The sequence below is a fragment of the Pseudorca crassidens genome, chromosome 1 (genome assembly GCF_039906515.1).
Source record: "Pseudorca crassidens isolate mPseCra1 chromosome 1, mPseCra1.hap1, whole genome shotgun sequence".
NCBI classification, from domain to species: Eukaryota; Metazoa; Chordata; class Mammalia; order Artiodactyla; family Delphinidae; genus Pseudorca; species Pseudorca crassidens.
In genome coordinates, this window is record NC_090296.1 from 193,458,091 (window position 1) to 193,486,008 (window position 27,918).

At 40.7% G+C, this 27,918-nt stretch overlaps 1 protein-coding gene and 2 long non-coding RNA genes across 8 annotated transcripts in view; 2 read left to right on the forward strand and 1 right to left on the reverse strand.

Annotated features, from left to right (window-relative positions):
• Positions 1-27,918, reverse strand: part of CUBN (cubilin) — a 281,633-nt gene that overhangs the window by 181,735 nt on the left and 71,980 nt on the right. For all 3 annotated transcript variants that reach the window (XR_010934358.1, XM_067704299.1, XM_067704308.1), the window contains 5 exons: positions 21,887-22,079; positions 20,242-20,402; positions 19,635-19,816; positions 18,728-18,884; positions 15,622-15,809 (listed from right to left, as the gene is read on the reverse strand). Coding sequence is in view for 2 of the 3 variants with exons in the window: in XM_067704299.1 (XP_067560400.1) it covers positions 15,622-15,809; positions 18,728-18,884; positions 19,635-19,816; positions 20,242-20,402; positions 21,887-22,079 (881 nt within the window). In the remaining variant the exon portion in view is untranslated. The remainder of the gene's footprint in view (positions 1-15,621; positions 15,810-18,727; positions 18,885-19,634; positions 19,817-20,241; positions 20,403-21,886; positions 22,080-27,918) is intronic.
• LOC137205960 (uncharacterized) lies at positions 200-15,661 on the forward strand. Of its 4 annotated transcripts, XR_010934386.1 has the most exons (4): positions 278-434; positions 1,669-1,721; positions 5,224-5,687; positions 15,294-15,661. It is a non-coding gene; the product is annotated as an uncharacterized lncRNA (long non-coding RNA). The 4 variants fall into 4 exon arrangements; XR_010934390.1 differs by lacking the exons at positions 5,224-5,687; positions 15,294-15,661 and adding an exon at positions 8,668-15,025 and having other exon boundaries at positions 200-434; XR_010934385.1 differs by lacking the exon at positions 15,294-15,661 and having other exon boundaries at positions 205-434; positions 5,224-8,636.
• LOC137205975 (uncharacterized) lies at positions 2,591-3,771 on the forward strand. The gene is made up of 2 exons (XR_010934393.1): positions 2,591-2,774; positions 3,115-3,771. It is a non-coding gene; the product is annotated as an uncharacterized lncRNA (long non-coding RNA).

Genomic DNA, 27,918 nt, shown 5'->3' on the forward strand with positions numbered 1-27,918 from the left:
CTGGCATATGGAAAGTACCCCAAATGTTATTCTAACTCTTGGTCAGAGGCAAAGGGAACCAACCTTGTTTCTAAAGAAACCATAACAGAAATAGTTTTGAGAGAAAAAATATGATGGGTAGGTAGAAAGAACTTGAACTGACTCACATAAAATATTTCTCAGAAATCATCCCTGGCAGACCAGACGGGGAAGTAACAAATCAATGAATCACTTGCGAGGAGATGGATGGCCGTCAGGGGCAGCATGTTGCTATGACGACCTGGTTTTGTGTGTGGGGTGCAGAGCCCAGTGCAGATCATGCAGTGGGGCAGACGGACCACGGAGTGTGTGTCTGAGTGGAGAGAGATGGTGGATCATGGCAGGGCTGGTGGCGAAGAGGACACTGGGAAATCTGTCAAGGCTGCCCTGGTGAGCGGATCAGGGAGAGACCACCGGTAAGCAAAGTGGCTCTACCTGTGTTTTTTCCTGTTGCAGCCTCCTCTCCCCTTTCCGTCCGGCCAGCCAGCCTGCAGCTCTGGCTGCTCGGCCCCTGGAACTCCAGAGGAGTGGGAACTGGTGAATTCTTGGAGCACCTCTTCCTATTTTCCCCACCCAAAAAACAAGTGTACCAGGAACTATGGGAACCGCTTTATCAGAACAGCTGTTGAGAACATTGTTATTCAATGTTTACAAACAAATCTCCTGGATAAACTTGGAGCTTTCAGAGTTTACCTTAAATTTGAAGGGCTTTGAAATGTTCCTGTAACAACAGGAGAAATTGCCAAGCAAGATTCATCAAGTAGGGTAAAAGGCTCCCACTGTGGGTGAGAAGAGCCTCGGGGTAAAAAAGGAATCCAATTGTGGAGGTAAACTAGGCAAAGGTTTAAAGGAAAGCACATCAGCAGAGCGCGGTAGGCTCTAGGGGGCGCCGTGATGGCCCTGGAGGTAAAGCCTCCCCGTGAGACACCGGGCGCTCTCACAGTGCCCTCGGATACAGAGGCACAGGTCTCCCCCGGCCCGGGAAACGCACTGCCATGTGCTGCAGGCTGCAGCAGGAAGCATGAGGTACCATCTAAAAGGAAACAATGACTCAGTGCTGGGCTTTGTAGGAGACAAAGAAACACCATTGAAAGACCACATGCTGAGTTATTTTGTGTCACTCTGAATTACAGGTCTGTCTCAAACACAGACCATATAGTCTCTTTTCCATGGGGTGGCTAGTTGCTGTCCCCTCTTAATAGCGCATTGATATTTATTTTTGCTTTCTACATATTACTTATTTTAGAAGTCACAAAGGCCGATTTGGGTTTGTTTGGTTGGTTAATCATTGTTTAATCATGGATGTATGCAAAGGTTTAACTACAAAGATGTTTTATCTCAGCATTGTTTATAATAGTGGAAATGTGCAAAGATTCTATGTGTTTTACAACAAGAATGGGTGGCTGTATTGTGATGGTGGAACATTCGATGTTGCAAATGCTGTGGTGTAACAAGGAGATAAATAAGTAACAAGGAGAAACATTCGCAAGCTACTGTCACATGTAAAAAAGTCATTATAGGACAGTATGTACAAAATGATCCCCTTCAAATATTAAAATAAAATAAATATATAGGATGGAACTACAGGAAATAAGTACCACCAAATATTATCAGTAATGATGTAATTTAGGTTATTTTTATTTTATCTAGGTTTTTCTATATCTTCTAAAATGTCTGCAATGACTGTATGCCTGTGTAATCAGGTAAGTTTATTTTTAAAGCACTGTCTCTGGGGACCTACTGACATAGCAATGTAGATGTGCACTGGTAATGTTTTTCCAGTGTCAGAATTCCATACGCTTTTAGGTTCTCAGATACCCAGCTGGTCTACTAAAAATATTATATTGTCTGTCTCCATAATCATTTTTATGTGTCTCAAGATTATCCATGAAAATTAGCCCATTAAAATGTTATTATATAAAGTAATCTCCTCCAGCATTAATTTAAAACCATATTTTGTCCCCAATGCTTCCTTTTTTAATCATAACTAGGTTTTTATTATTAATTAGACTAATTCGTTATTAAAAAATCATTCTTTCAGATGTTCAGGGACTAAAAAGCTCTCACAAACATAAGTTTTGATAGTCACTGATGGACCAATAAGTGCCTAATTCCCTCCCCAGTGGGAAGTGAAATGCTTTGAAAGCCAAACATATTCTCCCTCGTATATACATGAACATTTAATTCCATGAACCGCAGCCTTCCCTCTGCCAACTCTACCGCTAATGTGAAGCACTCAACATTTAAAAAAGATTATTCTGCCTCTTAAAAGCCTAACCATCTGCTACAGATGGACTCAGAAACAGGGAGGGACCTATAGCACAGCATGAAATCTTAGAACCTGGAGCTGGAAGGACCGAAAGCCCTGCCATGCAGACTCTTCCCCAATTGAGGGAGGGCGGGAGAAGAAAGCCTGTTCAGTACATAAGTACATGTAAGAACTGAAGGGTAAAGATGGCATTTTTGAAAAAATTCTGAAATGTTGCAGGTGGAAATTGTTCCCATTGTAAAACATAGTCAATCAGTGTAATTAACTGAAATCCACAACAATGACCACCAATTTCTGAATTTCGCCTTCTGCTTCGTGCCATGTGTCTGTTGGATGATGGAAGAGACCTTGCACGCACCCGATGCCTGTGGTCTGAGAAGCAGAGCTCGGTGAGGACCACCAGGAAAGGAAGTGTGGATAGAGCAATTTCAAGTTTTGAGCATCAAATGGAATTTTCACTGGCTTGCGGGTAGTGTGGAAATTATTGGTAGGTCTGATTATTATTTAACCTGATCCTGTCCTTCATGTTTGAGAGGATACTGAGAGGGGAAACACACAGTTTCTTTTGAATCTGAGAGCAAAGGCTCTCTTTTGAAGGCTGCTGTATTTGCCTCAACTGCAGCAAATTAATGCAATCCCATGAAAATTCTTCATTGTGAGGGATGGTGACAAGTGATCAGCATTTGCCTTTGAGGAAAGGGATTTTGATCACACTGAAATAAACATCTCTCCCTTAAATTTTCTGTAATTAAAAAAACTCGCATGTTACTTGGGCATTTTACTTGGGAGTCTTAAAATTCTTCTAAAATGCTTCTTGTTGCTCTTAGTGACACTACAAAGTATCTGGCTTAATTAACCAATGGATACGCTTCATTCTAAACTCCTTGTGAATCATGATCCTGCTTCGTCCAAGGCTAGATTCACATCCGGTAGGGAGTCTTCAACTGAATCGTTTGGCACACTGTTTTCGCTTTTTACGTGTGGTTTTGAACAGCGGTTGTCCTTAGAATTGAAATAGCTTATCTGAATTCTAAGCAAAATGCCAGGCGTCCTAGAAGCGAACTTCCTCTGACAGACAGTTCCAGGAAACATGACTCATCTGCCCAGGAAGTGTGCCGTGGAAGTGCTATGATAACAGAGTCAGTGCAGATCAATCGCTGCTAAGACACCAGATCTCCTCTGCTTCTCTGCATTTCTCCAGCCAGCAAACAGGATTTTAACTACTGCACTCTTCGATTCAGATACCCAGGCCCTGTGGCTTTTGGAGGAAATCTGTGAGGCCAGGGAAAGGGAGCCCTGCTTTCAACAGGTGGGGCCAATCTACGCTAATCACGCTGGGAAGGCTGTTTTGGAAATCAAATAACCCATGAAATTGTGTTTATGTTGAAGAAAATGATAAATAATATTTATTAGCACTTACTCTGTACTGAGTATCACTCTAAGCCCTTTCCATGTTATTACCTAATAAAATTAAAATTCCTAGAGGCTTCCCTGGTGGCACAGTGGTTAAGAATTCTCCTGCCAATTCAGGGGACACGGGTTCGAGCCCTGGTCCGGGAAGATCCCACATGCGGCGGAGCAACTAAGCCCGTGCGCCACAACTACTGAGCCTGTGCTCTAGAGCCCGCGAGCCACAGCTACTGAGCCCGTGCGCCACAACTACTGAGCCTGCACTCTAGAGCCTGTGCTCCGCAACAAGAGAAGCCACGGCAATGAGAAGCCCGCGCACCGCAACAAAGAGTAGCCCCCGATCGCCGCAACTAGAGAAAAGCCCATGTGCTGCAACAAAGACCCAATGCAGCCAAAAATAAAAATATATAAATAAATTTATTTTTTTAAATAATAAAATAAAATTCCTAGCAGCTCTATGATGCAGATAACATTTTTATCCCCATTTTAGAATTCTGGAAACAGGTATAGAGAGGTAATTCAGCATTTTGAAAGGCATCAACAACTCGAGAAGAATTGTTCTTGTTTCCTTCCTTGGTAATTATTTTTTTAAAAAAAGAATTGTTAAATTCAAAAATACAGCAAAGTCCTTATTCTCTGTGATAACAGAGAGTAACACAAATAATTTTTTAAGTAACAGTGATAATACCCAAAACTCCTGTTATTCAATGGAATCAACATTTTCTTCACTATATTTCTTAATAGAGCTTGGAATAAAATAAGTGGACCAAAATGTTGGCTTTCTCATTTATCATTTACCCTTTGTGAGAATTGTCAAATGCATTAGTGAAGCAGGCTGTAGACAGAAAGCAAGAGGAAAATTAAATGTCTTGAGAAATGAACCGTTATTTATATCTCAGCCTAAAGAACTGAACGCTCTCTATTTAGGAATTTCTTTATACCTAACTAAGGTGCTGGGGCAAATAATGACATTATGTGGGCTTCCCTGGTGGCGCAGTGGTTGAGAGTCCGCCTGCCGATGCAGGGGACACGGGTTCATGCCCCGGTCCGGGAAGATCCCACATGCCGCGGAGCGGCTGGGCCCGTGAGCCATGGCCGCTGAGCCTGTGCGTCCGGAGCCTGTGCTCTGCAATGGGAGAGGCCACAACGGTGAGAGGCCCGCGTACCGCAAAAAAGGAAAAAAGGAAAAAAAAAATAAATGACATTATGTAAGTGTTTACTATGTGCCAGTCTCTTTATATATAAAAACTCTTTTGTGCCGACTATCCCATTTTACAGATGGGGAAAGTGGGCCACTTAGAAGCTAAATAACTTGCTCAACATTTCCTGGCTAGTTAGTGGCGAAGTCCGGGTTTAAACCCAGGCTACCTGGCTCAGAGTCTATACTATACCAAACTAAACAGGTGCCGAGACTACTGAGCAAGATTTCATGTTCTATTATGGAGACTGAGTGCCTGCGAGACATCCTCCAGTGAGTGAGCAAGGTGAGGTGCTAAATCTTCGTTTCTTATTAACATCCTCAATAGCCTACAGATAGAAGAGAGCTGGCCTGAGCAGTTCAAATTCCAGGGAACGCCCCAAGAACAACAGAAGGATCAGCGTCTGGAGCCGCTTCCAACTGTGGTTTACCTTTAAACCAACGTTGGGAAACTGAGGTCATTGTGTGTGAGATCTGTACAGAATCAGCTGTGTCTTCATGAGACCAGCAGTGATGAAATCACAGACATCTGTGGACACTTTGCTCATTAGAGAGGATGCAAAGTCTTTAAAAGGATAAAAGAAGTCAAAGTCCTCCCAAGAGCTGAATGGTGGAGGAAGGACACTTGGAAGAGAAAGAGAACAGACTCTGAACTTTTGGAGCCAAACAGACCCAGGCTGTGCCTGGGAGTGGAAGTCAGACCTCAGGAGGGAGGAACGGCCACTCATAACCGACGAGTCACGAGGAAGGGAGACGACTCGTCCAAGAGATGGAGAGACAGCGTCCTGAAAGGTAGGAGGAAGAATCTGAATGGCCAAGAGGGAGTTATCCTCTCTGTGGGGTGAGCGTGGGGGAGGAATAATAAACATTTCTGGAGTGCTCATACTTGCCAGCTGTGCAGATCGCTTCATTTGATCTTATAACAACTTCGTGAGTAGTTGTAAGTATGTTTGCCATTTAATACATGAGGAAGCCGAGGAAGCCAGAGGTTAACTTCTGTGCCCAAGGTCACAGCCAGTGAGAAAGAGCAAAGCTTTGAACCCAAGTGGACTTCAGAGCCTGCCGGTTATTGCGACCTGGGTCCATCACCTCCTGGCAGCGTGATCTTAGAGTGAGTATTGTTGCTTACCTGCGGCCCAGTCCTCCTGTCTGTAAATGACCACAAAACCACCCAATTGCTAAATTATCCTGAAGATAAGCAATAATTATCAAGGTGTCTATAAGAGTGGCTGGCACATAGTAGACATTGATTACTGTGATTCTTTTATTTTAAATTTTTACTGGAGTACAGCTGATTTAAAATGTGTTATGATTACTGTAATTCTCAAAAGGGACGTTTGAGATGTGAAGGAGAATTTTATAATCTCTCATGAACTTGAACATTTTGCTTCTTTGTATGAGAATAAAAATGGGAAAAAAAATTTGGAAAACATCTCTAGAATAATGTTTCCCTAAGAATGTTCTGTGGATTACAAATGTCCAATAGGTGTTAGAATTCTGGGCCAAGATGGAATCCATCTGGAATTTTGCCTTTCGTGTCCCCGAGTGTCTCCACCCTGAGGGAGGCCCCTCTGCCTCTCCTGGTTGTTGCTCTGCACGCAGTTCTATTAGGCTGTATCCTGATGTCTTTCTTTTCATTGTGTTACCACGCCCACTCCATCCAGTGTTCGTCCAGTTCGGTTGATTCTACCCCCCCAGGTGCTCTCACATCCCCTGTCGTTGACACATTCTCCCTCCACAGCCGTGTGAAGGGCTGGCCATCTCGCACCCGAGCTGCAGCAATCCTCTTTCTGAATCTCCAAAGTTCCTCTTACCCTCCCACTTATCCTCGAATCCAGAGTGTGGCAAAGTGCCAATCCAGCACACTGTCTCTGCTCACTCTTGGAAGATCTCTTGCTGCCCCAAGCGGTCACTGGAACTGTGCACCTGCGCACAGGGCTCTAGCCTGCAGGTCCCTGCCCGGCTGGGAGCCGCAGCCTTGGCCTCAGACACGCTGTGTCCTTTCGGTTCTGACAGATGTTCTTCTCGACCCGACTCGAGCCAAGCCCCTCTGAGCCTTCCTCCCAACTAAGCCTCAACCTTGGCCCATAAAGAATGCAGAGTCTCAGCGCAGATGATCTCATCCACTTATTCTCCCCAAATTAAAGGACCGAAACAAACACGAGCGTAGTTTCTAACAGCTCAAGGCCACATCCCCAGGATGACCCCAGGCCCCCTCCAAGTGCCCGCCTGAGAAAGCACAAGGCCGCCTAAAGGATTTACTGTTTGTTCCAGCAACACCTGAGGATAGGCCCCGGACCACCCTTTCTTGGAGCACATACTAAAAAGGGCTTAAAATTGTGACTCCTTCTCCTGTCCTTTTGAGATGTATTATGTATGTATCTCCTACAACTCACAGTGTCTTTCTCAAGGATCTAAACTCCATTCCTTTGAAATGAAACCATTAGGAAGGACAGGCCCCTTGCCTCCCAGTCTCTGGGAGAGGATTGAATCCTTACCTCCATCACTGCCAGATACAGACACAGAGGCCTAACCACGCTCATAGTGACCAACACTCGCTAGTTTTTCACATCCCTGACTCTGCTCGAGGCCCCGCTGGTCCCCTCCCAGCTCCCTGATTCTCCCTTTAAAACACCCGGTCATCTCTGTACAAATTGAAGTTAAGTTCAGTTCATGCTGGACCTGCTTCCCTATTGCAGGAGCATAACGTTGATTAAAATATGTTCTTTCCGGGCTTCCCTGGTGGCGCAGTGGTTGAGAGTCCGCCTGCCGATGCAGGGGACACGGGTACGTGCCCCAGTCTGGGAGGATCCCACATGCCGCGGAGCGGCTGGGCCCGTGAGCCATGGCCGCTGAGCCTGCGCGTCTGGAGCCTGTGCTCCGCAACGGGAGAGGCCACAACAGTGAGAGGCCCGCGTACCGCAAAAAAAAAAAAAAAAAAAAAATGTTCTTTCCACTTTAACTAGTGTCTGGTTCTGTTTACCTTTGACAGTTCCTCAAACACAACTTGCCTTAGTGAAACCTACAGCTCCCTGACACCTTGCTCAGTTACCCTTCCCCAGGGATGCCTCCTCTGGCCCACGGCGAGCCGGGTCCTCCTGCTTCGTGTCTCTAGAGCTTCCGATAATATTCCCGGATAGCACTTCACAGGGCTTGTGACTAACTTTGTATTGTGTGATAAATTAAGATCTGCCTCCTCCATGAAAACAAGAAAAACTGATGCTAGAACGGTTTTATTTCCACAGCCTATGTCTCTAAATTATACTTGAATGACTGAATGAGTGGATAAATGAATGAATGATGCATATGTAGGATGGTAATAGCCTGAGGAAGTACTACAGCAAAAACAGAACAAAACAACTGACCCTGTTACATTGTGTTTGATTCAGCATTTCCCAAATTTATTAGAATTTAGGTCTCTTTGTTTGTAAAACATCTGTCAACACGTGTGGCAGAGAGAGCTAAGTGGTTTCCCCAAATCAACTTCCCCTTTGTCTGGCTTCCTGAATCACTATGTGGAAAGCAAAGGAATACCTACATTGGTCTCTAACATGATTGAGAAATAAACTTGTATTGTACTAAGCATCTAAGAATTTCCAAGTTCTCCATAAAACAGCTAGTATTCCTTAACTAATTACAATAGCTTGTGGGTCTGATGTTGCACAGTTGCAGTTATGGAAAATGCTGCCCAGGCTGCAGACTTAGACAACATGGATATAGCACTGGAAGACTGAGGGACATTAGTAATGTTTTCATGCATTTTTTTCATTAGCAGCGGCTTATTTTGTCACTGAAAGGAGGACATGGAAGTGCAATAAGCAATGATATAAACATCTGGTGAACAGGATGACATCAGAAAGAGGAGTTGGCAAGACATGAAGTGAATCTTATAAAGACTAGAGGGAAATGCATTTGACAGAAGTCACTGACATAACTGAGGGGACTTGAAACGGACATAAGTGGAAAGGGGAAGGCATCAGAAAGATATGAAAGGATGTCATGCAAGATGATAGTGGCAAAGATGCCAAATAAAGAAAGTGGAGGAGAAAGTTTAGAATCAGAATTCACACATGGTAAAATGAATCTGACATTTTTATGTAATGAGATAAACATAACAGTATCACCAGGCCTTGGTGAGTCAAAGCATATCATTCAGCTGTAGCAATGGAAAAGTAAGACCTACTGAAAAAGAAACATGTAATAGCACTCGAAGTTGTATGTTAAGAAGATACCTATTAAAATACTTACAGCTTCCCAGGAGAGAGCTTTGCAGTGAGGATAAACTGTGCTGTCACGATGGAAGTGAATGACGGACAGTGGCCTCAGCTCCTGGCCTAAGGCTTAGGTGGGGTTTGCTCTGTTGGGATTCCCAGGGGTTTTGATCGAGTGGGTCTGGGGTGGGGTCTGTGAGTACATTTTTCTAACAAGATCCCCAGGTGATTCTCGAAGGCAGCCAGATTTAGCAGCCAGTTATGGGGGCTTTATCCTCCACCATCAGCTTCTCCCTCAGCAGAATTTTTTTTTTTTTTTTTTTGCAAAGGAAGCATATCAACACTAGTGGAGCAAAAAGACACACAGGAATGGCAACGGGCAGATGTCTTTCCAGACACCTCTCGTGTCTTGTTCTTAAAAAAAGCATAGCATTTGCTGAATTCTTTATATGCTGTCCTCTGTCAGAAAGTAAAGAGTGAGAGAGGTGCTCTCAGGGACTAATCCTGACCAGCAGAGAAGTGGTTGTTACTGTAGAAGTGACCAAAATGTTAGGCGAGAGCGATCAATTTCCCTAGAGCCTGTGATGATGGGACACATCAGTCATGAGCTTGAGGTTTGAGAGACTGAGACTTTGCAAGGAGATATGAGCCCAGGGACCAAAAACAATTTAAAAATTAGGGACTTCCCTGGTGGCGCAGTGGTTGAGAATCCGCCTGCCAATGCAATCCCTGGGCCGGGAAGATCCCACATGCTGTAGAGCAACTAAGCCTGTGTGCCACAACTACTGAGCCTGTGCTCTAGAGCCAGTGAGCCACAAATACTGAGCCCGTGTGCCACAACTAGTGAAGCCTGCACACTCTAGGGCCCATGTGTCGCAACTACTGAACCCACGTGCTGCAGCTACTGAAGCCTGCATGCCTAGAGCCCGTGCTCCGCAACAAGAGAAGCCACCGCAGTGAGAAGCCTGCACACCGCAACGAAGAGTAGCCCCTGCTCGCCGCAACTAGTGAAAGTCCTCATGCATCAATGAAGACCCAACACAGCCAAAATCTTTTAAAATTTTTTTTAAAAGAACAAAGAAAAACAATAGATAAAGGAAAGGAAATTCAAGAAAAATGACAAATTCTTAAAAAATTAAACTCTGTCCACAAAGTCAGGAAAAATTTGGGGAGCAGTAAAAGGGAAAACCTCAGAAGAACTCAATCTAAGAAAAAAAACTATGGGGCTACCCAGGACCCTTCTGACCATTTTATGAGCACACATACAAATTAGCTAAACTTCGGGATATGGTACAATTAGAAAAAAAATGTCTATTTTTTAAAGCTATGACTGGGGCAAAAGAAAGATGAAAATGTGAGTTGGACCAGTGCTTACAGAAGATAGCGTAATGTGGTGAAGATGAAGTAGAAAGATTCCTTGTATGATTTTGAAACTGGAAGAAGAAACACTGAAATCCAATTTAGAATATAAGACAGTCAATTCCTTTACTTGAATTTTTCCAGGTTCAAGTGCATTACATCCTATTGAACTGAGAGGTGCAGTCATTGCAGAACTGATTTTGTAATCTTGCTTGCTTTATGGGTAATTCAAAACAACACTTTAGGGGAGTTCCCCGGTGGTCCAGTGGTTAGGACTCCACACTTTCACTGCCAAGAGCCCGGGTTCAATCCCTAGTTAGAGAACTAAGATCCCACAAGCCGCAGGGCATGGCCAAAAGAAAAGAAAAAAGAACAAAACAATGCTTTAGCATGCTGGCGGAATCCTCCTCCCTGCTGGAAGGTTCTGCCTCTTCCCACAGACGTGAACTCTGAGCAATGCAGGCCAGAGGGCCGGACCTCACCGCTCCTGGGCAGAGCTGGCCATGCCGCCTAGAGGGGCGCCCATCCACAGGCAGCCTAGATCCATGCCTTGCTCTCAGACTGAAGAAGATGAACCACCCGTCCTTGTAATTTGTCAAGGGCAAGTCTAGGTGGTTGTGAGCACTTGAGGTCCACGGTCACGTAGTGTCATGGCTGGGGTGGCCTTATTTAAGCTAAAACTGAGAGGCTGCAGAAACTCAGAGGAAGCTGTGGGGACGAAAGGTAGAAACGGACTATACGTACGCAGGGAGAAGCAACAAAGCCGGAAGAAAGGAGAAAGAAAGGAGACGCTACTGAGCGCCCTTGGTTCCCGCCCCGTCCCGGCTTTTCAGTTGCTGCCGTGTGTCATGAGGAGTCTCCCTTTCTTAGAGGAACAGCCCTTTCCCAAACACTCATCTTTCCTCCATGGGTTAGTTTGAGCATGTACCTGCAACCAAGAGTATAAGGCAGAACAGGAGGACTGCCAGAGGCCTGAAGGGAAAATGTGTCAACTTCCAAAATGTGGGAAAGATTTATTCTGGAATCTCACACATGAGTAAGATTGATGGTAATTTCGGGAAAAATTCTAAATTGGACACTGAACGTAAGTTGTCAGTATGTAGCAAAGATATAGCAAATGACCACTGCTTCCCTATGAAAATGTCATGCTAAATAACATGAATTCCTCTTGGTGACAGTGTCACTAGAGGGGTCAACCTGAGGGTTCCATGGAAACCCCCTCTTGTCACCTCTGAGAGTGACAATTACGGAAGAGAACACACATGGAGTATGTGTGGTGTCACGGCTCAGAGCATCAGTCCAGAGCCACAGAGCCTGGTGGAAGGCCTGGCTTTGCTACTATAACCTTTGTGACTACAGACAACCTGGCTTTGTCTCAATTTCCTCACCTGTCAAATGGGAAAATGATATTTCCTACATCACACGGTTGCTGCGAGAATTACCTAGCAAATTATGTGTTCAATAAATACCAGCTATTATTATTACCAAGTTGTTTGAATAGTGCTATCCCGAAAATGTTCAATAACAGATGCATTTTAATCCGAGAAACCTATCATTTTAGAGTATTTGAAACAGGTAGCATCTTTCTGATATTTTTATCAATTATTTTTGGAGAAGTCATAGGCCAATGGCCAATGAGTTTATATGCAAATGAATAATGCTCTAAAGACCAGAGAATCAGGATTTAGAGGAATCATGATGAGATGGAGTTCTAAGGCAAAATAGTGAAATATAACTTAATAGAAATAATATCCTATGTCTGGCTATGAAGCCATTGCCATTCATGTAAAAGTGACCTGGAGATTACAGGTGTTTAATATCATCCAACATTATGACTTGGCTAACAAAAAACCTACAATACCAGAGCACAAGAACCAGATAATATGGTCCAATGCCAGGTTAGTCGGAGCGTTGAATCCAATCCAGTGCCACATTTTAAGAGACACTGACATACAAGAGAACACGAAGAGGAAGGTATCCCACGAGAGCTGATCTTTCTGGACGTCTTGGCAGCATCTCTCCTTGTCACCTTGTGTCACAGTCTCTCCCCTCAGCTTCCATGCTCGTAGTTTTCCTCCTTCCTCTTCTCCCCACCCACATGCTCCCAGTTGACCTAACACTGGCTCTGGATTTCCTGTACCTCTCTGTGCTGATTTCTCCCAAATCCATCACTTTTGTTTGTATATTCAATACCTAAGAAAAATCTCTTCTTCCACATAGAGTCTCAGACTCAAAATAAAAATGAAAAAGTGAAATCAACTTATAAAATACAAAAGAAATCCTTCAGGTTGACTTTCCCAAATTGCATGGGCAATATGGTCTTACTCCTTTAAGCAAATGACCCTTCCTCCCACTGAGTATTTTATTTCCAAATATGAATCATTTCATTTTGCCCAGAGGACAAAGTAATAAAGGATGGAATCGCTTCCCAGTGGGATCTTTACCAACCCACACCTCTCAGCAAGGCTGGGCACAGTGTCCAACCAGCACCTAATCAAGTCCTTTTATAGTTTCAATTCTGTTAATTCAAAATAACTCAATTCTGGCTGCAGTAATAGCTACTCACTTTGGTCTTGGCTAAGTCACTTGAAAAAACCATTGAACTAGAAGTGATTAAAATAATGGAAACTAGATTTTGTGTTTGTGGCTTTTCTCTCCTTAAGGGGTTATTTGTGCTTTTAAAATTTCCATCATAAACCAGCCATTGTAGCGATTGCTCTGGTCTTGCCCCTTGGCTTACAGAAATGGAAAACCTCTCCTCTCTCTGGCAACAGTGTGATTCTTTGGAAGCCTTTGCTGAACTTCTGGTTCTCATTCTGTGTTTTTGCTGCTTTCACCATCAATGTTGCATAAGATACACATCATCTGTGGACGCCCTCTGATTAGTGGCTCGGCCATTGTTGGAACAAGTATTTTTCATTTGACAGTTTTCGAGCACTTCCAAAGATTATCTGATGGGCCTTTTTGTTACCATTCCACCCTCAAGTAAGTCCAAAGAACTGGAGTCCGGTCCCTGGAAAGGTTTCAGCTCAGTTCCTCCCCACTCCTTCTGCCAAAGCCTCCTTTAAAACCCAGTTCAAAAGCTTCCTCCCCTCCCTGCTCTCTCCAGTGTGCTTTATCAAGTAAGGCACCCAGCAGATTGTTAAATGTGCAACACTCTTCACGCCCACAAACTGTATTTTGGGTTGTGCTTGAAGTGGCTGAACTGCAGTGACTGTGTAGAGATTATACAAAAAGGCCAGTTTGGAATTCAGTTCTTTCTCATTAATTAATAGCTCTCCTTAAGCTGATGCTAAAATATGACTGCGATATTCAGTTCAACCTGAACTTACTGAACCCCTGTAAGATCCCAACTCTGTAATCAGTGCCTGGGTTACAAAGTTAATCAGAGACAGCTCACACCTTCAGAAAGCTCATGGTCCAGTAGGGCATGTGGACACAGTCACAGAAGTACAAACATGATATGACAGACTGCTGGGTTTGTGGTATGAACACGTGGCTTTGAAAGCAACCTGTGCCTTTTTTTCCCTAAAGAATGAACAGTGTCTCACCATGTGAAGAAAAGAAAAAGGTGATCACTCCAGGTAAAGGAATGAGACAAACATGCCATTGTTATGCTTGTGAAGACCACCTGAGCACTAGATCAAGGAAGGGAGACTTTAAAACCACTGTCAGTTTCATGCTTGTTTTATGTTTGTTTTACGTTGTCTCATATTTTCTTTGAATACTAGTAAATATAACTTTCTGATGGGTAAACGCTATGCTTACTGTTTCTATGATACTGAGCTTTTCTAAATATAAAGCAAGATTTTTTTTTTTACCCAAAGAAAGTATCCTTCAAAAACAAGGGCATCCATGTATTCGGCACCTCACAAAGTCTCTCAAAGTATGGGAAGCTTTCTCTTCTTTGTTTTGAACAAAAGTACAATTTGAAAAAAATATGTTAAACTCAAATGACCTCGATCAACGCTAGTTTGTTTTAAAGAATTGGTAAAAAAGAGGGTTAAGGAACTTTTACAAAGATAATGGTTTTTTCCCTGGGAATATGTCCTCAAAGTTACATGTGCTGACCGTTGGAGGCCTTTGCAAGCAAGACTTCCAAAAATCACCGACCATCTTAAAGAGAAAGACACTAAACAATTGTGTTTGGATAGATGGGATGAGGGGAAATGTCCTAACATTATCAGAGTGGGTACTGGTCTCTTCAGAAAAGATTTCTAGTGAAAACATCATACGTAGATTCAGAAGTATTATATATTAGCAATGTAGACGGAGATAAAAGATGATGTGTTAGAGGACTCAAAAAGTGATTTTATTAATGATGAAAACTAGATGGCAAAATATATGTAAATAGCCTGAGTAAAATTGTTTCATGAAGTGTGAAAGTGGAAAATAATATTCTAAACTAATAGTTTATAAAATATATAATTTTATATATGAATGTATAACTAAATTTGTAAAGTAAAGTAAGTAGCTGCCTACCTGTTCAATCTATATCTCTACAAAGTTCCATATGCAAATTAGCAAAAAAGCTTTGGTAAATAAAATATTTTATCATAAAAGTAGCAGATTACCTCATATTTTGGGTTACCTAATTCTCAAGCAACTTTTATCACATAGCATGGTATATGGAAAGTTCAATAAATGTTATTGGTGGTCATTATTGTAACACATAGAAACTTCCATTTTACAAAAAGAAAAATTAACTGAAATGAACTTAAGTTTAAAAATGAAAAACAAGAATCAAAATCATGATTCCCAGTATCAGGTAAATTAAGTGTTAAATAAAGCCATGATACTTAAATACTTTCTGATTTCTTGTTTACAGAGAACATAAAAACAACCAACAAAAACCAGAAGCTATCCTTCTACTTCTGCATAATTTAAGTAATATGAGATTACTCAGTCCAGAAGTTATACTGAAACCTAAAAACATAGTTATTTGTGAATATAATTTAGTAGATTAAATATCCTTACTATCAAGATGATACAGTGAAAGAGACATGAAATATACCTGTTCAAATACCATGGGTAGTTGGCATACTATAGACATGTAGGGCAGAGTGAGAGATTCGGTTCTACAAAGCATGACTTTTGTCTTGGCTTGCTAACTTGAGCTGAAAATGCAGTGATTTATTTAGCTTCAGAACACATACCTCTAAGTAGTCGGTGGAGCAGTTTGTGTGATGTTCCAATTCAAAGGCTAAAAACGTATAATTCACAGTGTTTCCAGTTGTTGCTCGGATGGTCCAGTTGCAACGCTGATTGACAGAATAGGGATTTGGATAATTTATACTCTCTAAGATGCCATATGTCTGATTCACAATCACCACGTTCTCACACGCTGGAAAAAATAATAATGATTGTTAAGAACCACCGTCATATATATCATAATTGCTCCAAGATGTGTGTGAGATTTTCCTTTAGGAAAACAGCTAGGTTAAAAAGAAACCTATGGGGCTTCCCTGGTGGTGCAGTGGTTAAGAATCCACCTGCCAATGCAGGGGACACAGGTTCGAACCCTAGCCCGGGAAGATCCCACATGCTACGGAGCAACTAAGCCCGTGCACCACAACTACTGAGCCTGCGCTCTAGAGCCTGCGAGCCACAACTACTGAGCCGACGTGCCACAACTACTGAGCCCGCACTCCTAGGGCCCGTGCTCTGCAATGAGAGAAGCCGCTGCAATGAGAAGCCCGTGCACCACAATGAAGAGTAGCCCCCGCTCACCGCAACTAGAGAAAGCCCGCGCACAGCAACAGAGACTCAATGCAGCCAAAAATGAAAATAAAAAAAAAATAAATTTATAAAAAAAAGAAACCTCTATGTGTGTGAGTGTGAGAAACCTATATGTATGTGAGTATACAGACACACACACACATACATGCATATATATACATGTAGTTGGTACAGCATCTTTGTAGGGAAACGGTTGCCATTTAGAACAAATGTGAAATAATACTTAAGTGAATTCATAAACCTTAAAGTGTCATGAAAATTGCCTGCGTTAAAACAGGCATCAAATTCCTGTGAATTGGTGCAGAGCAGAATAGCTTAGCACGACTCAGACATCAGTCTAATTTGCTTGTTTAGAAAAGTGTATTAAACATTCCATGCTTCTGTTTTTCTAACTTTAGCATTTGGAAGGGACAGAAATCTTGGCCTTTAAATTCGACAGTTTAAAAACACAAAGTCCTGTGTGAGGGCTAAAAATGAATAACAACATGGCTTTGTTGAACATTCAAAAGTCAGCATGAAATTCATAATAAAGACTCTGTTATTCCTCCAGTTAGTCATCAGGAAGTATCAAACGAACAGAAGCAATGTAAAGGATTTGAAGAAGAAATAAAAACATTAAATTCTGAATAAAGTCTTCAAGCCAGTGGTGGCATTTCCGTCAGCTGAATTTTCAACAAAACCATGCTAGGGACTTCTAGGTACGGGGTAGTCCTGGGAGTCAGCGCCAAATTCCGCCAGACTTAATGGCTTGAATAAGGCCTGTGCAGGCCTCTTCTCGAGTCTTTTTCACATTGTATGATGTGCAATAAAAGAGAATGGGAAAATAAATACTACATCAAAAACGTTGTCTCTGAAAAATGTGGTTCATAGATGCATTTCTACTACACTGCTTCTCCACTGGTGGCTGGGACACCATTTGTAAGCTTTGGTATGGACAAGCCTACATTTGTGGGTCTTCAAAATCTTCCTTTGCTGGAACAAGGGAATAAAACTCTTTCTTCTTAAAAATACTTAGGTCACATTTTTGCCCACCAAGGATTTCTAAAGAAGAATTTTGTTGTTTTGGGTGCCTGCGAGAAGTTACATCTATTAGGCAGGTAGGTACCATGGGCCTCAATGACTACACAACAGGGCAGGGGAAAATATATTCCATTAAACCCTATGGGCTGTCTCCCAGTTCTCAGGCATCATACTATCTGCAAACCTCCAATTTCAAATGGCAGATTGCACAGAAAATCTCACCGGTTAGCTCCGATTCTACCGTTAAGGACCTATATCCATGTGCACTACGTTACTCCTTCAGTGTTCTGACATTATTAGAGAAAAACAAAATATCACAGGAATACAAAGAAAAGGAAGGGACCTTTAATAATCAATGTGACTATAATCAAGAAACAAATGATCACAGCAATAATAATATTAGAGAATGATTTTATGCTCAACCAAACAGATACATCCCTTGATAAAACTGAGGAGAGATTTTCACACACTAACAATGAATTTCTGAAGAACAAAGCCATGTATCATTAAAACTCAATATTCAAAACTACCTAGAATGTAGCCTAACTCTCAGAAGTAAGTGAATGTGAGCCTTCAAATTCACACATTTCAAGGTTAAATATTAATACTCTTTCAACTAATCCAAAGGGTATAATCTGTGTGTTCAGATTATGATCTTGTAATTTTCATTCCATTTTTAGGTAATTGTGCCAAAATTATTGATAAACTTAGCTTTGGTGGGGCAACGAACTACTTTTTAAAACACAAATAAATTGTTTATTAAATAACATAAATTAAAGGAAAACTTATTTTCTTGAATTTTCATTTTGAAACTAAATTTAGGAAGTATTTAATTCTAGTGCTAGAAGGGAGATTTGCTGATCAACTAATGTAATCTTTTTTTTATGAGAAAGTCATGTAACCCCAGAGAAAACAAGTGAACTTCTGAGGGACTTGGGCGTCAGGACAGACACCCGGGACCCTTGACTCTTTGTTCAATACTCCTTTAGTTCCACCATCTTGCCTCAAGGGAAAGCAGATTTTAAAACGGCATCTCTACAATGACCAGATTTTTCCACAGCAAAGAATGTGCCTACTTCACATATGATTCATAAGCATAGTCTCCCTTAATAAAATTTAAGTACCTTTTGAGATAGAAGCCAAAAACAATCGTGTTCGATACACTTCGGTACAATGGAATAATGTCTTATTAGAAGTTTGTAATGTTTAATCCAAATGAAAACCCATTAGCTGCTAACCTGTTACACTGATCTTTAGCTGAATTGCAACTGTCTGAGCATATTCCGCTTCCAAGTTTCTGTAGCTTACCACGTGCTTTAGTTGCATGACATTAAATTCAAGGCGTAAGCGTTTCTCCCTCAGATAGAGTTAAATTTTTTTCATAAGGAGGTAAGATTTCTTTCAGTTGCTCAAACCAATGGGTTACACTTATTTCAATTTGCTTCATTCATCCAGAGATTGAAGACCCACTATAGGCACCAAGCAACCGGCATACACACTTACTCTGGTGGTATTTAAGCAGGAAGCCACGTCCTTGCTGACCTTCATCTGTCCTCAGTTTTAAAGACACGCTGTCTCCACTAGAACGGATGACAGGCGGTTCCTCATTCCCACAAAGCTGGGTTAGCAGATGAGAGCTGGTACTTGGCCCATCATATACCTTTAAGAAAATGTTTTAAATGTCAGATGATTATGGCTATAAACACTATCTAAAGGACACTGTATTTCTTAAGAAGTGGGGAAGAAATACAAAATGATATGACAAAAGAAAAGTCCTGAATCAAAATATCTTTTAAAATTATATTTAAATGTCTATAAACTTGAGCCATGAACTCAGAACCCAGGTTGAAATGTAAAGATTGAAAATGAAGGATTATTACATGTTTTGGAGACCATAGCTATTATCAGTAGCCTTCCTTGCTTTTTTAGTTCATAGTTTATAATTTATTGCACTTTAATACATTTTTTATTTAGATGGTTTTTCAATGGACGAGGGTGACTTGCTGATACTGTAAAAAGTTCTGTTTTGATGACTTCAATTATCTTCTCTAATTCACCCTCTAATACATCCTCTAGATGGTTAGTTTTCCGTGTATATATAGAAATTATGTAGATAAATAATTATGATAAATCTCACAACCCCTTTCAGGAGATTTTAACCATATCTTAATAGTGCATATTCAATATATTTTAAGTACTTAGTGTACCAAGACATTCATTAATATATGCTGTACTTAAAAGGCTATTCTCATCAAATTTTCTTTTAATTTTTTATTCTGTTTCAGTTTTTAATATGGATCTTTTGTTTAAATGTTCCCCTTTCCCGAATCTCAAAAATAAAAAATGATGCATTAAGGTGTGTTGGGCAAGGTGGAAGCAGTGGAGGCTACAAGTGAAACTTTATACATACGGCCAGATAATCTGAAGTGCAGTTTGGATGGTACTCCAAATGGAAGTCTTCAAATTCCAGTTCAAACGGACTGCCGTGGCTGGATTTCAACCACCAGTGGCACTGGGAGCCGTGGTGGTAGGGCATCGGGTAGTTGGGAGATGTGAACATGCCGGTGGGAGTGGTGAGATTGCCTCCACAACCTACGGGAGAGAGACATGGGATGACACACATCCTTTTCTTTCTGGTAAAACTGCACCTTCTTGTCTATATCAAACTGGTGCTACGGTCACTCCCCTCTAAACCAAGTTGCAAAACAAAACTGCACCACCAGAGAGTAGCTAGCCTGTAACCCTAATTCACGTCAATGTACTTTCCTTTTCCTAACCAAGATGAACAGCTTGATGAACTATACCAGGGAACTAGAACATTTTCCCTTACTTTGTCCTTCAAAAATAAAAACAAAACGGCTACTGTTAATTCAGAAATATTCACAATGTTGAAGTTTATTATAAATAATACTGACAAAATACAGCTGGAAAAAAAACAGATAAGAGCACAGCAATCCAACAATCAAGATGCCAGTTAGACTGGACTCTCCAATAAAAGACAAGTCTTGGCCATTTACCTGTTAAGGACCCATCCCAGTAAGCTGAGAATCCAGGCCCTGAGCCCAAGAAGTCACTCTTAAATTTTAACCATAGTTTGTTACTGTGGGAGATGATTCTTGGAGGTGGATTTGAGCCACAGTATTGCCCCAGGGGTGGTGAAGTTTCATAGCCTCCATTCCTGTGACAAAATACAGATGTGATCATTTGTTAGGGTATTGATAATATTACGATATAAACATTTAACGTTAATTAAACTTTGAGATCAAAAACAGATCAGTTTGTCAGTCAACCTCTCTCTCAAATATTCTAAAAACAATTTCAAGTTTTCACTTCATTAAATAATATATGAATAATAACATAGAATAACCATCATGTATGGTTGGCATGACATTTTATACAACCAGTTGCAAATGGAGAAAAAGTGTTTAATCTTCTCCCTCTCAAATAAAGCATCTGGCAAATGGGTCAGAGAACAAAGAATAAAGAAACCATAATTATTAACAGTAGAAACGAATTTTGCTTAATTTTATAGAGAAAACTTAAATTTTTTTCTTCTCATTTGAAAATTTTCAAAATTTAATATATTTGACATAGTTAAGCAAAATTTTGAAAATAATTCTTTCCCCAAGAACTTTTAGGGTCTTAAATCTAGTTTATAATCTATAGCTTTTTCAAGCCTAGAAAAAAAATATTCACTCAACATTAAAGTCCAATGATTGCTGAAAATTATGTTGTTTTAGCATTACATGGTATGATAATGCTTTATTGTTTTAGTACCTTACTTTACATCATAGAACAAAATTTACTGTAAAATAGTATAAGATTCTAGGCTTTTGAAATGCCAAATAAAAAATTTAACACAGATGCACACCAAATTGATTAGTCTAATTTAACTCAATGTAATGATTTGGGGAGATATTAATGTATAACTTAACTCACCTTTACTGCAAATATAACTTTTTAAAACCCATTCTTTCAAAGCACTAAAGAATTAAAGAATAAAGCCTTGCACTGAAATTCACAAGCCTAGAATTTATTATCTGAACACAAAAAAACTTTGTGAAAACTTTATCTTACCATCGCTTTTATGACAAATTAAACTAAATGGACAGTAAACAGCCTAAAACTTAAATTGATTTTACATAAAGTAGGTATTCAGTACCTGAATTGCAAGTGTCTAATTTCAGACCAGTAGTATATCTGTTTACTCTGCCCAAATAAAATTCAGAGTTTATTTTTAAATATTCCCAATAAAATAATCACTTCTAAATAACCACTGAATCTTATGCAATTTTCTCTTTTCCTACTGTTAAGCCAGGTTCCAAATGACAAACTTTATTCTTTATTTATTTATTTTTATTCAAACAGAAAGTCACAAAAATTATAATCGTCCTCATCGGTTCACTCAGTCCCATGTAATTCATTTTTTTTAATCTTGATCTTTTGTTAGCACTTTTATGAGTTCATCAGTTTTCCATTAGAGTTCTGAAAACGCTTATTCATTCAGTTCAGCAGGATAGAATGACAAACTTTCTATCTTGCAAGAAAGAGCACAAAAGGGAGCTTTACAGAAAATTTCTGTATTTTTTCCTTAACCTTTCCAAGAAAGATTATGAATGAAAATAAATAACGAACAAATTATGACGAAATAAAGGTGCTCACCTGATTTCCACATAATCTGCTACACAAGTTCCCCCGATGGCCTCCTCCAGGGAGAAGTTTGTGAAGTGCAATGCAATCTGTTGGCTGGTCTTCACCGTGATCCTATAAATGCATTCTAAGTTGTTGGGATAATTACTGGGGAAGTTTGGAGAAGTCAAAGTCCCAGATTCACCTGTATAGTCTTCCAAGCATGCTGTGAAAAGAAACAGATCACAAGAGAGGAAATAAAAAATATTATACTACATTTACCAGACATTCAGTAATATACACTTCATTAATTTTTGCCAAAATACTTGATTTTCAATAGGCCATTCGGGGATGTTCAAAGAATGATTTCCTTTCAGAACAAAGTTTTTGGTCTCAAAGGCAGAAACTAATTACTAATAGTAAACCTAAGCTGTGTAGTGGAATTTGTTACATATAATCGCGACTTTTTGGTTCTTGGAAGTGCTATAATTTTTTTAATCCATGCAAATTATCATAAACATTAAAAATTAGGCTCAACTGCAGAAATCACAGGGGGAGGCCTAGCAATAATTTTGCACCCTTCTTTCAAAATGGTTTTTGTCGAAGCATGAATTTATGAGAAATGACAAAGCTGGTACTCAGCCACAGGGTGATAAACAGGAGATGAGACCCAGGGATCAGAGTGACCTTGAATCAACGCCCAGCTCAAACAATGACCAACTGTACAACCTTAGGCGAGTTGCTTCACCTCTCTGACCCTCATCTCTAAGATGGAGTTGTAACTATCTTTGAGTGCACACCCAAGCGTCAGAGATATAATGCAATTAAAGGACTTGGACATGCTACGTGCTCAGTGAATGGTAGTGACCACCATTATGCTTCGAAATAGAACAGAAAAGTGTAAGAAAAGCAGAGCATAAAGGTGAGGAACAAATTAGATCGTTCATATGAAACGTTTAGATAGTACCTGGGTACGTTTATGTCCTAGATGACGACTAACTGTTCTACTTTAACAGTTGACCTATTCAGTCCTTCAGACTCTCTAGTCACTAACCAACCCACTCCAAATGCCTCCAAATCTGAGATATTTTCCAAAGAAAGTCTGGTTTCAATGCATTCTTAAGGTATCTTCAATTGGATCCGGTAATAACATAAATCTAGGATCCAGGAGTAGACACAGGTCTTTGACTGACAGGTTTTGGAGGAGAATAAACTATTATACTTTATGATGAATAAAAAAAAGAAAATGAGGATGTTCAGGTGTGCTATTTCCCCCAGTTGCAGCTGTATAATCATACTCAGAAAAGAAAAGAGGAACCACTGGCATTGAGAGCACAGAGATGCACAGGAAATACTACAGGTTCTCCTACCTATGTACGGCCTTCAGAGAACTGGCATTCACCATGCATTTGGTTTACTCGATTTTAAACAGCAAGTAATCAAGGCTTAATTTATTGAAGGAGTTGACAGTGATATTTAACTTGAGGGATGAATGTTGTATATACTTCTATACTTTTCTACAGTCTGCCAAGATATTTCTTCAAGGGTCAAGGAAGAAAAGAAGGAAGGGAGGGAGAGAGGAAGGAAGGGAGAAAACAAGGAAGGGAAAAGGCAGAGAAAAAGCAGGGGAGAGCAGGAGAGGGGCAGGAATGTGTGTGAAGAGATGGTATATTAAGTATTTCAGATCCACTAATGAGTATTACTAAGATAAAAATTTATGGATCAAATGGACAGTAAGTGAAGGCTGTGACCCAGTCTCCCTGAGCTGACGAACTTACAGACTAATTGACCACCCCTGCAGTCAAATAGCTTTAGCCAATAAATCAAATATCGAGAGCGAATTCTCTGCCCGTTTCACTTGTTCTTAAAATGATACTGCTCCTTGCTTTCCCACTCTACCCCCAGAGGGGAGATACAATTGCACTGAGTATTTTCAATGCAACTTGGAATGAGTCTGCAGGAGAATGGCCTGTATAATCAGGTTCCCAAGTAAAGGAAATTTTAATGAAAAATTTTGAGAGGTAATGCTGAGTAATTTCCCTGTACCTTGTCCATATGCAAGTGATTATTGTAGTACTTGTAACGGGTAGGTGGGTGTGAATCCCTACTGAAATTCTGATTTACACATCACGCTTCTTTTCCATTGTTGGCACAAAGGTAAAAAACGGTCCCTGAGGTATTCAAATGATCTTCACGCTGTTCACTTTGTTTAACACGCTGTATCTGACAACCTGCCCTCCTTCCCCAACACACCTATAACAAATAAACTCTTACCCATCATTCAAAGTCAAATTCAAATATCACTTCCTCTGTGAAACATTTCCTGATCAAACAGAGTTAATGTCCTTGTGCTCAATAAAACTTTATGCAAATTGCAATCTGAACCCCCAATATATATTTTATTGTGATTGTGTTTATGTGAGTATATTTCCTCTACTAAGCCTTTCCTCTCATTCATTGAGATATGAATGGGACCTTGTTAACCTTTATTAATTGTCACCACAGTACCCGGCCCAGATCACATCTAATAAATATTTGTTAAAATTATATTACTTGATGTGCTGAAAACTAAGAAGTGGGGGACAAGTATCTAACTTCCTACCCTTGTCTCTACGCCATCCCTACTCCTTCCACTTTTCTCACCTCATTTTCCCCTGTCCTCTCTCCTGGGTATATTGTGATTCTTTAATATTTTATAATGTTTACTAAATTTAAGTTATAGGAATCTGTTTCCAGCCATGGCAAGTAACTAATACTAGACTAGCCCCTCTCCATAACAGCTATAAAACTGGACAAAATATAGGAGGCACTGGACCACAGGCAGTCCAAGACTGCAATCCTTGACAGAAAGAAAATTCATGAGGTAGGAGTCTTGATTTCCTTGGCTTTTTATCTGGGCCAAGAATTTTCTGACCACAGCTGAAGCCAAAGTAGTGAATGACAGTCCTGTTGAGCTGAGGAAGCAGGGATCAGAGCATAGGGCTTCCAAAGGCACTGGCGCTGCTCCAGTGAGGAAGACACTTACAGAGAGGGGAACCAGGCATGTGCGGAAAGTTCCCTGTGAACTCCTGCCAGAGCCTGGACTGGGCAAGCATGGGGTGAGACTTCGAAAGTCATGCCAGAGGAGGGTAGCTCCTGCTAGGCTGCAGCAGGTACACCTGCTACAAATATTAAATGATAGAATATTTAATGTGAAAATTTGACTGTAGTTTTATGAGCTTCACACATCTAATTTGTATTACAGAGAGAAAAACAATGGTTCTCTAAACTTAATGTACTTGTTTCTTGAAAGGTTAGTAAGTCCTCTTATCTAACTCTGAAATCTGTACAATGTTCACGTGTTCTTCCCTTGACAGTATAAACTGCTGTTTATAGAATAATATTGATACTGGGAAGTATCAGTAGGCTTATGCTGAGGCAGTATACTGAGAATACGCTAGACTTTGGCTTCCTCTTATGCTTTGCAATAAACCACAAATAACTAAAGTTGAATATATTCCCATAAAAGGATATTCACGTGTTGCCATGATGCTTCTTACATCGACACAAGATACAAACATGAAAAATGCCTTTTGTTTATATCTTACGTAGCCAAAGGAAAACTCACATCCAATGGCAGTTTGCCCTTTATTATGGTCTAACAACATTCACAAAGAGACGAAGAAGAAAAGTAGATTTCTTCCATCCACCAAATTCAACTGAACTAGCAGTGGAAAAACACATCTCCGAAGATCAAAGACAGCTATTAGTAGGCCTCTCACATCTTTCTTTCTGACCAACTTCAAAAGAAAAAAGAAAGAAAAGAGGAAGTACACAAACATCTGCTGTGGACCACTACAAAATCACAAAACCGTATTTTTCTAAAAATCACAAGGTGTGTCTGCCTCTACTAAGCACCTTTAAATAAGTGTTAGTAACATAGCATTCAGCTCATTATCCAAGGGAAAATTCAAAACACAGATAATCCTCCAACTCAAAAAGCAATGATGGTATCGCCCCATGCGATCTGGGTGACGGGAGTAGGATAAACTGACCCTGTAGATAGAAGAATGTGTCTCCTAGGGAGACCCTAGATGATGGGTAGCTGCTCCACCACCTCCCTGCTTTGGCTTGTGAGATAACTTTTGTGATTAGCCAATCACACTAGGGATCCACCTATAGGTGGTGCTTTCTGAAATCACTTCTTGTGTTTACGTGAATACCTATGACCTCAGATTTTCTAATGAACCCCGGAACCGCCATCTGCTTTTATTGGCATATTTGGTTTAACAACCTTCAAAGTGAAGACTTGAGAGAATATAAAATTACAGGTTCAATTTCTTCACGAGGAAAGAAGAAGCCTCCCTAACCCAAATTTAACATTTGCCTACAATTTTCTGCTAGGTGGTCACGGTCATGGCTTTTTCTTTTCCCATATCGATGACCAATTTTAATGAACATGAATATAAGCTAAATCACTAGAGCAGCTATTGTAAAACTGTACTTGGATAGCAGTAATTCTATTGTAAATCTGGCACAATCATGGCGGTTTACACCTATTACATAATTTTCACAGAAAATGTCTCATTTTATCTTCCCCAACTATGTGAAACAGCCAGGCATTATAACCTCCACTTCTTACAGATGAAGGTACAGGTGAAGGATATGAGACTCCTGGAGGTTAAGCTCTGAAAATCACTTAGTTCAGACACGACAAAGATAAAATTCAACCCCAAGTGCTTCCTTTCCAAATCCTGTGGTCTTTATGAATCCCTGGTTTCTCTAAGCATGAAATGTCAATTTAGAAACGAAGGTGAGTAGAAAACTAAGAATATCACAATGTTCTGTTTAGCATTTTTATTCTAAGAACTGAGAAAGATGATAAATTAAATAAGATAAATCAATCTACTGAGCTGGGAAGTGCTGGGAAACCCATATCTACAAAAACATGAGAAACTACTGACCAGTGAGAAAGTGAATCTTTAAGAGATCAATAGACGTACTTAAAAATCCTTAAAAATATCTGAATATCTCAGAGCAGAAAATACAGAATTCAAGTTGGACAGAAAGAATCGGAGAGGCTTGTGACTTGCCCAAAGCTTTCCAAGTTAGCAGCAAGGCTGGGACTAGAACCGAGGCTCTGACTTCACCTTCAGCCTTTCTTTCACCAAATAATAGAAAGTACTTTCCCCCATGAGCAGTTACAGCCCAATCCACCATTACACCTCAGTTGTAATTCTACAGCAATTTATATGCTAGGACTTGACTTCCAGCGTCTCTGATGAAATGCGAAGTTTCATTAGAACCACTTGAATTGCTTGGTGAAAACCTACCCTAGCCCTACGTGAATCAGAATACCTGGGTGGGGTTCTGATACCTGAATCTGTAACAAGAAAACCCCACCTCGAGCATCCAGTGAACACCAGAGTTTGAGAACACTGCTCTGCCGGATTGAAGTTTTAAAATAGAAACAGACTCTCTCTATGCATTTCTTCTAAAGAAACCCTCGTTTCCCCTTCTGGTAATCATTTCTTGACTTCTCACTCTTAGATGCCTCTTCTGGGCTCAGATCCAGGGTGATGGATGAAAAACAGCACTAAACACCCACTGCCGGCTAGGTGGGAACTCTGAGCGGGGAATGAGAATGACGCGAAAGCCCACGCAGGCTCAGCGGCCATGGCTCACGGGCCCAGCCGCCCCGCGGCATGTGGGATCTTCCCAGACCGGGGCATGAACCCTAGTTCCCTGCATCGGCAGGCAGACTCTCAACCACTGCGCCACCAGGGAAGCACAGGGCCGACTTTTAACCTAATGTTGATGTGCTTCTGATACTTCCTGGACATTTCCCTAAACAATTGTAAAGCTCTTCCCCTAGCAAAAAATAGGAAAAGCCCACTGCCGTTCTACTGTAGCTCTGAATGGAATGTTACCAGCCACCCCCATGTGCAGGGCATCGAGAGCTTTTCTAAGAACTAGTCTAGATTTGGTAAAACAAATGAATTCCATGTTTGAACTGGACTGCTTGTGTGTGGCTTCTAAACCAACTTAGCTGTGTATTCTTGGGAGGATAAATTCAATTCTGGACT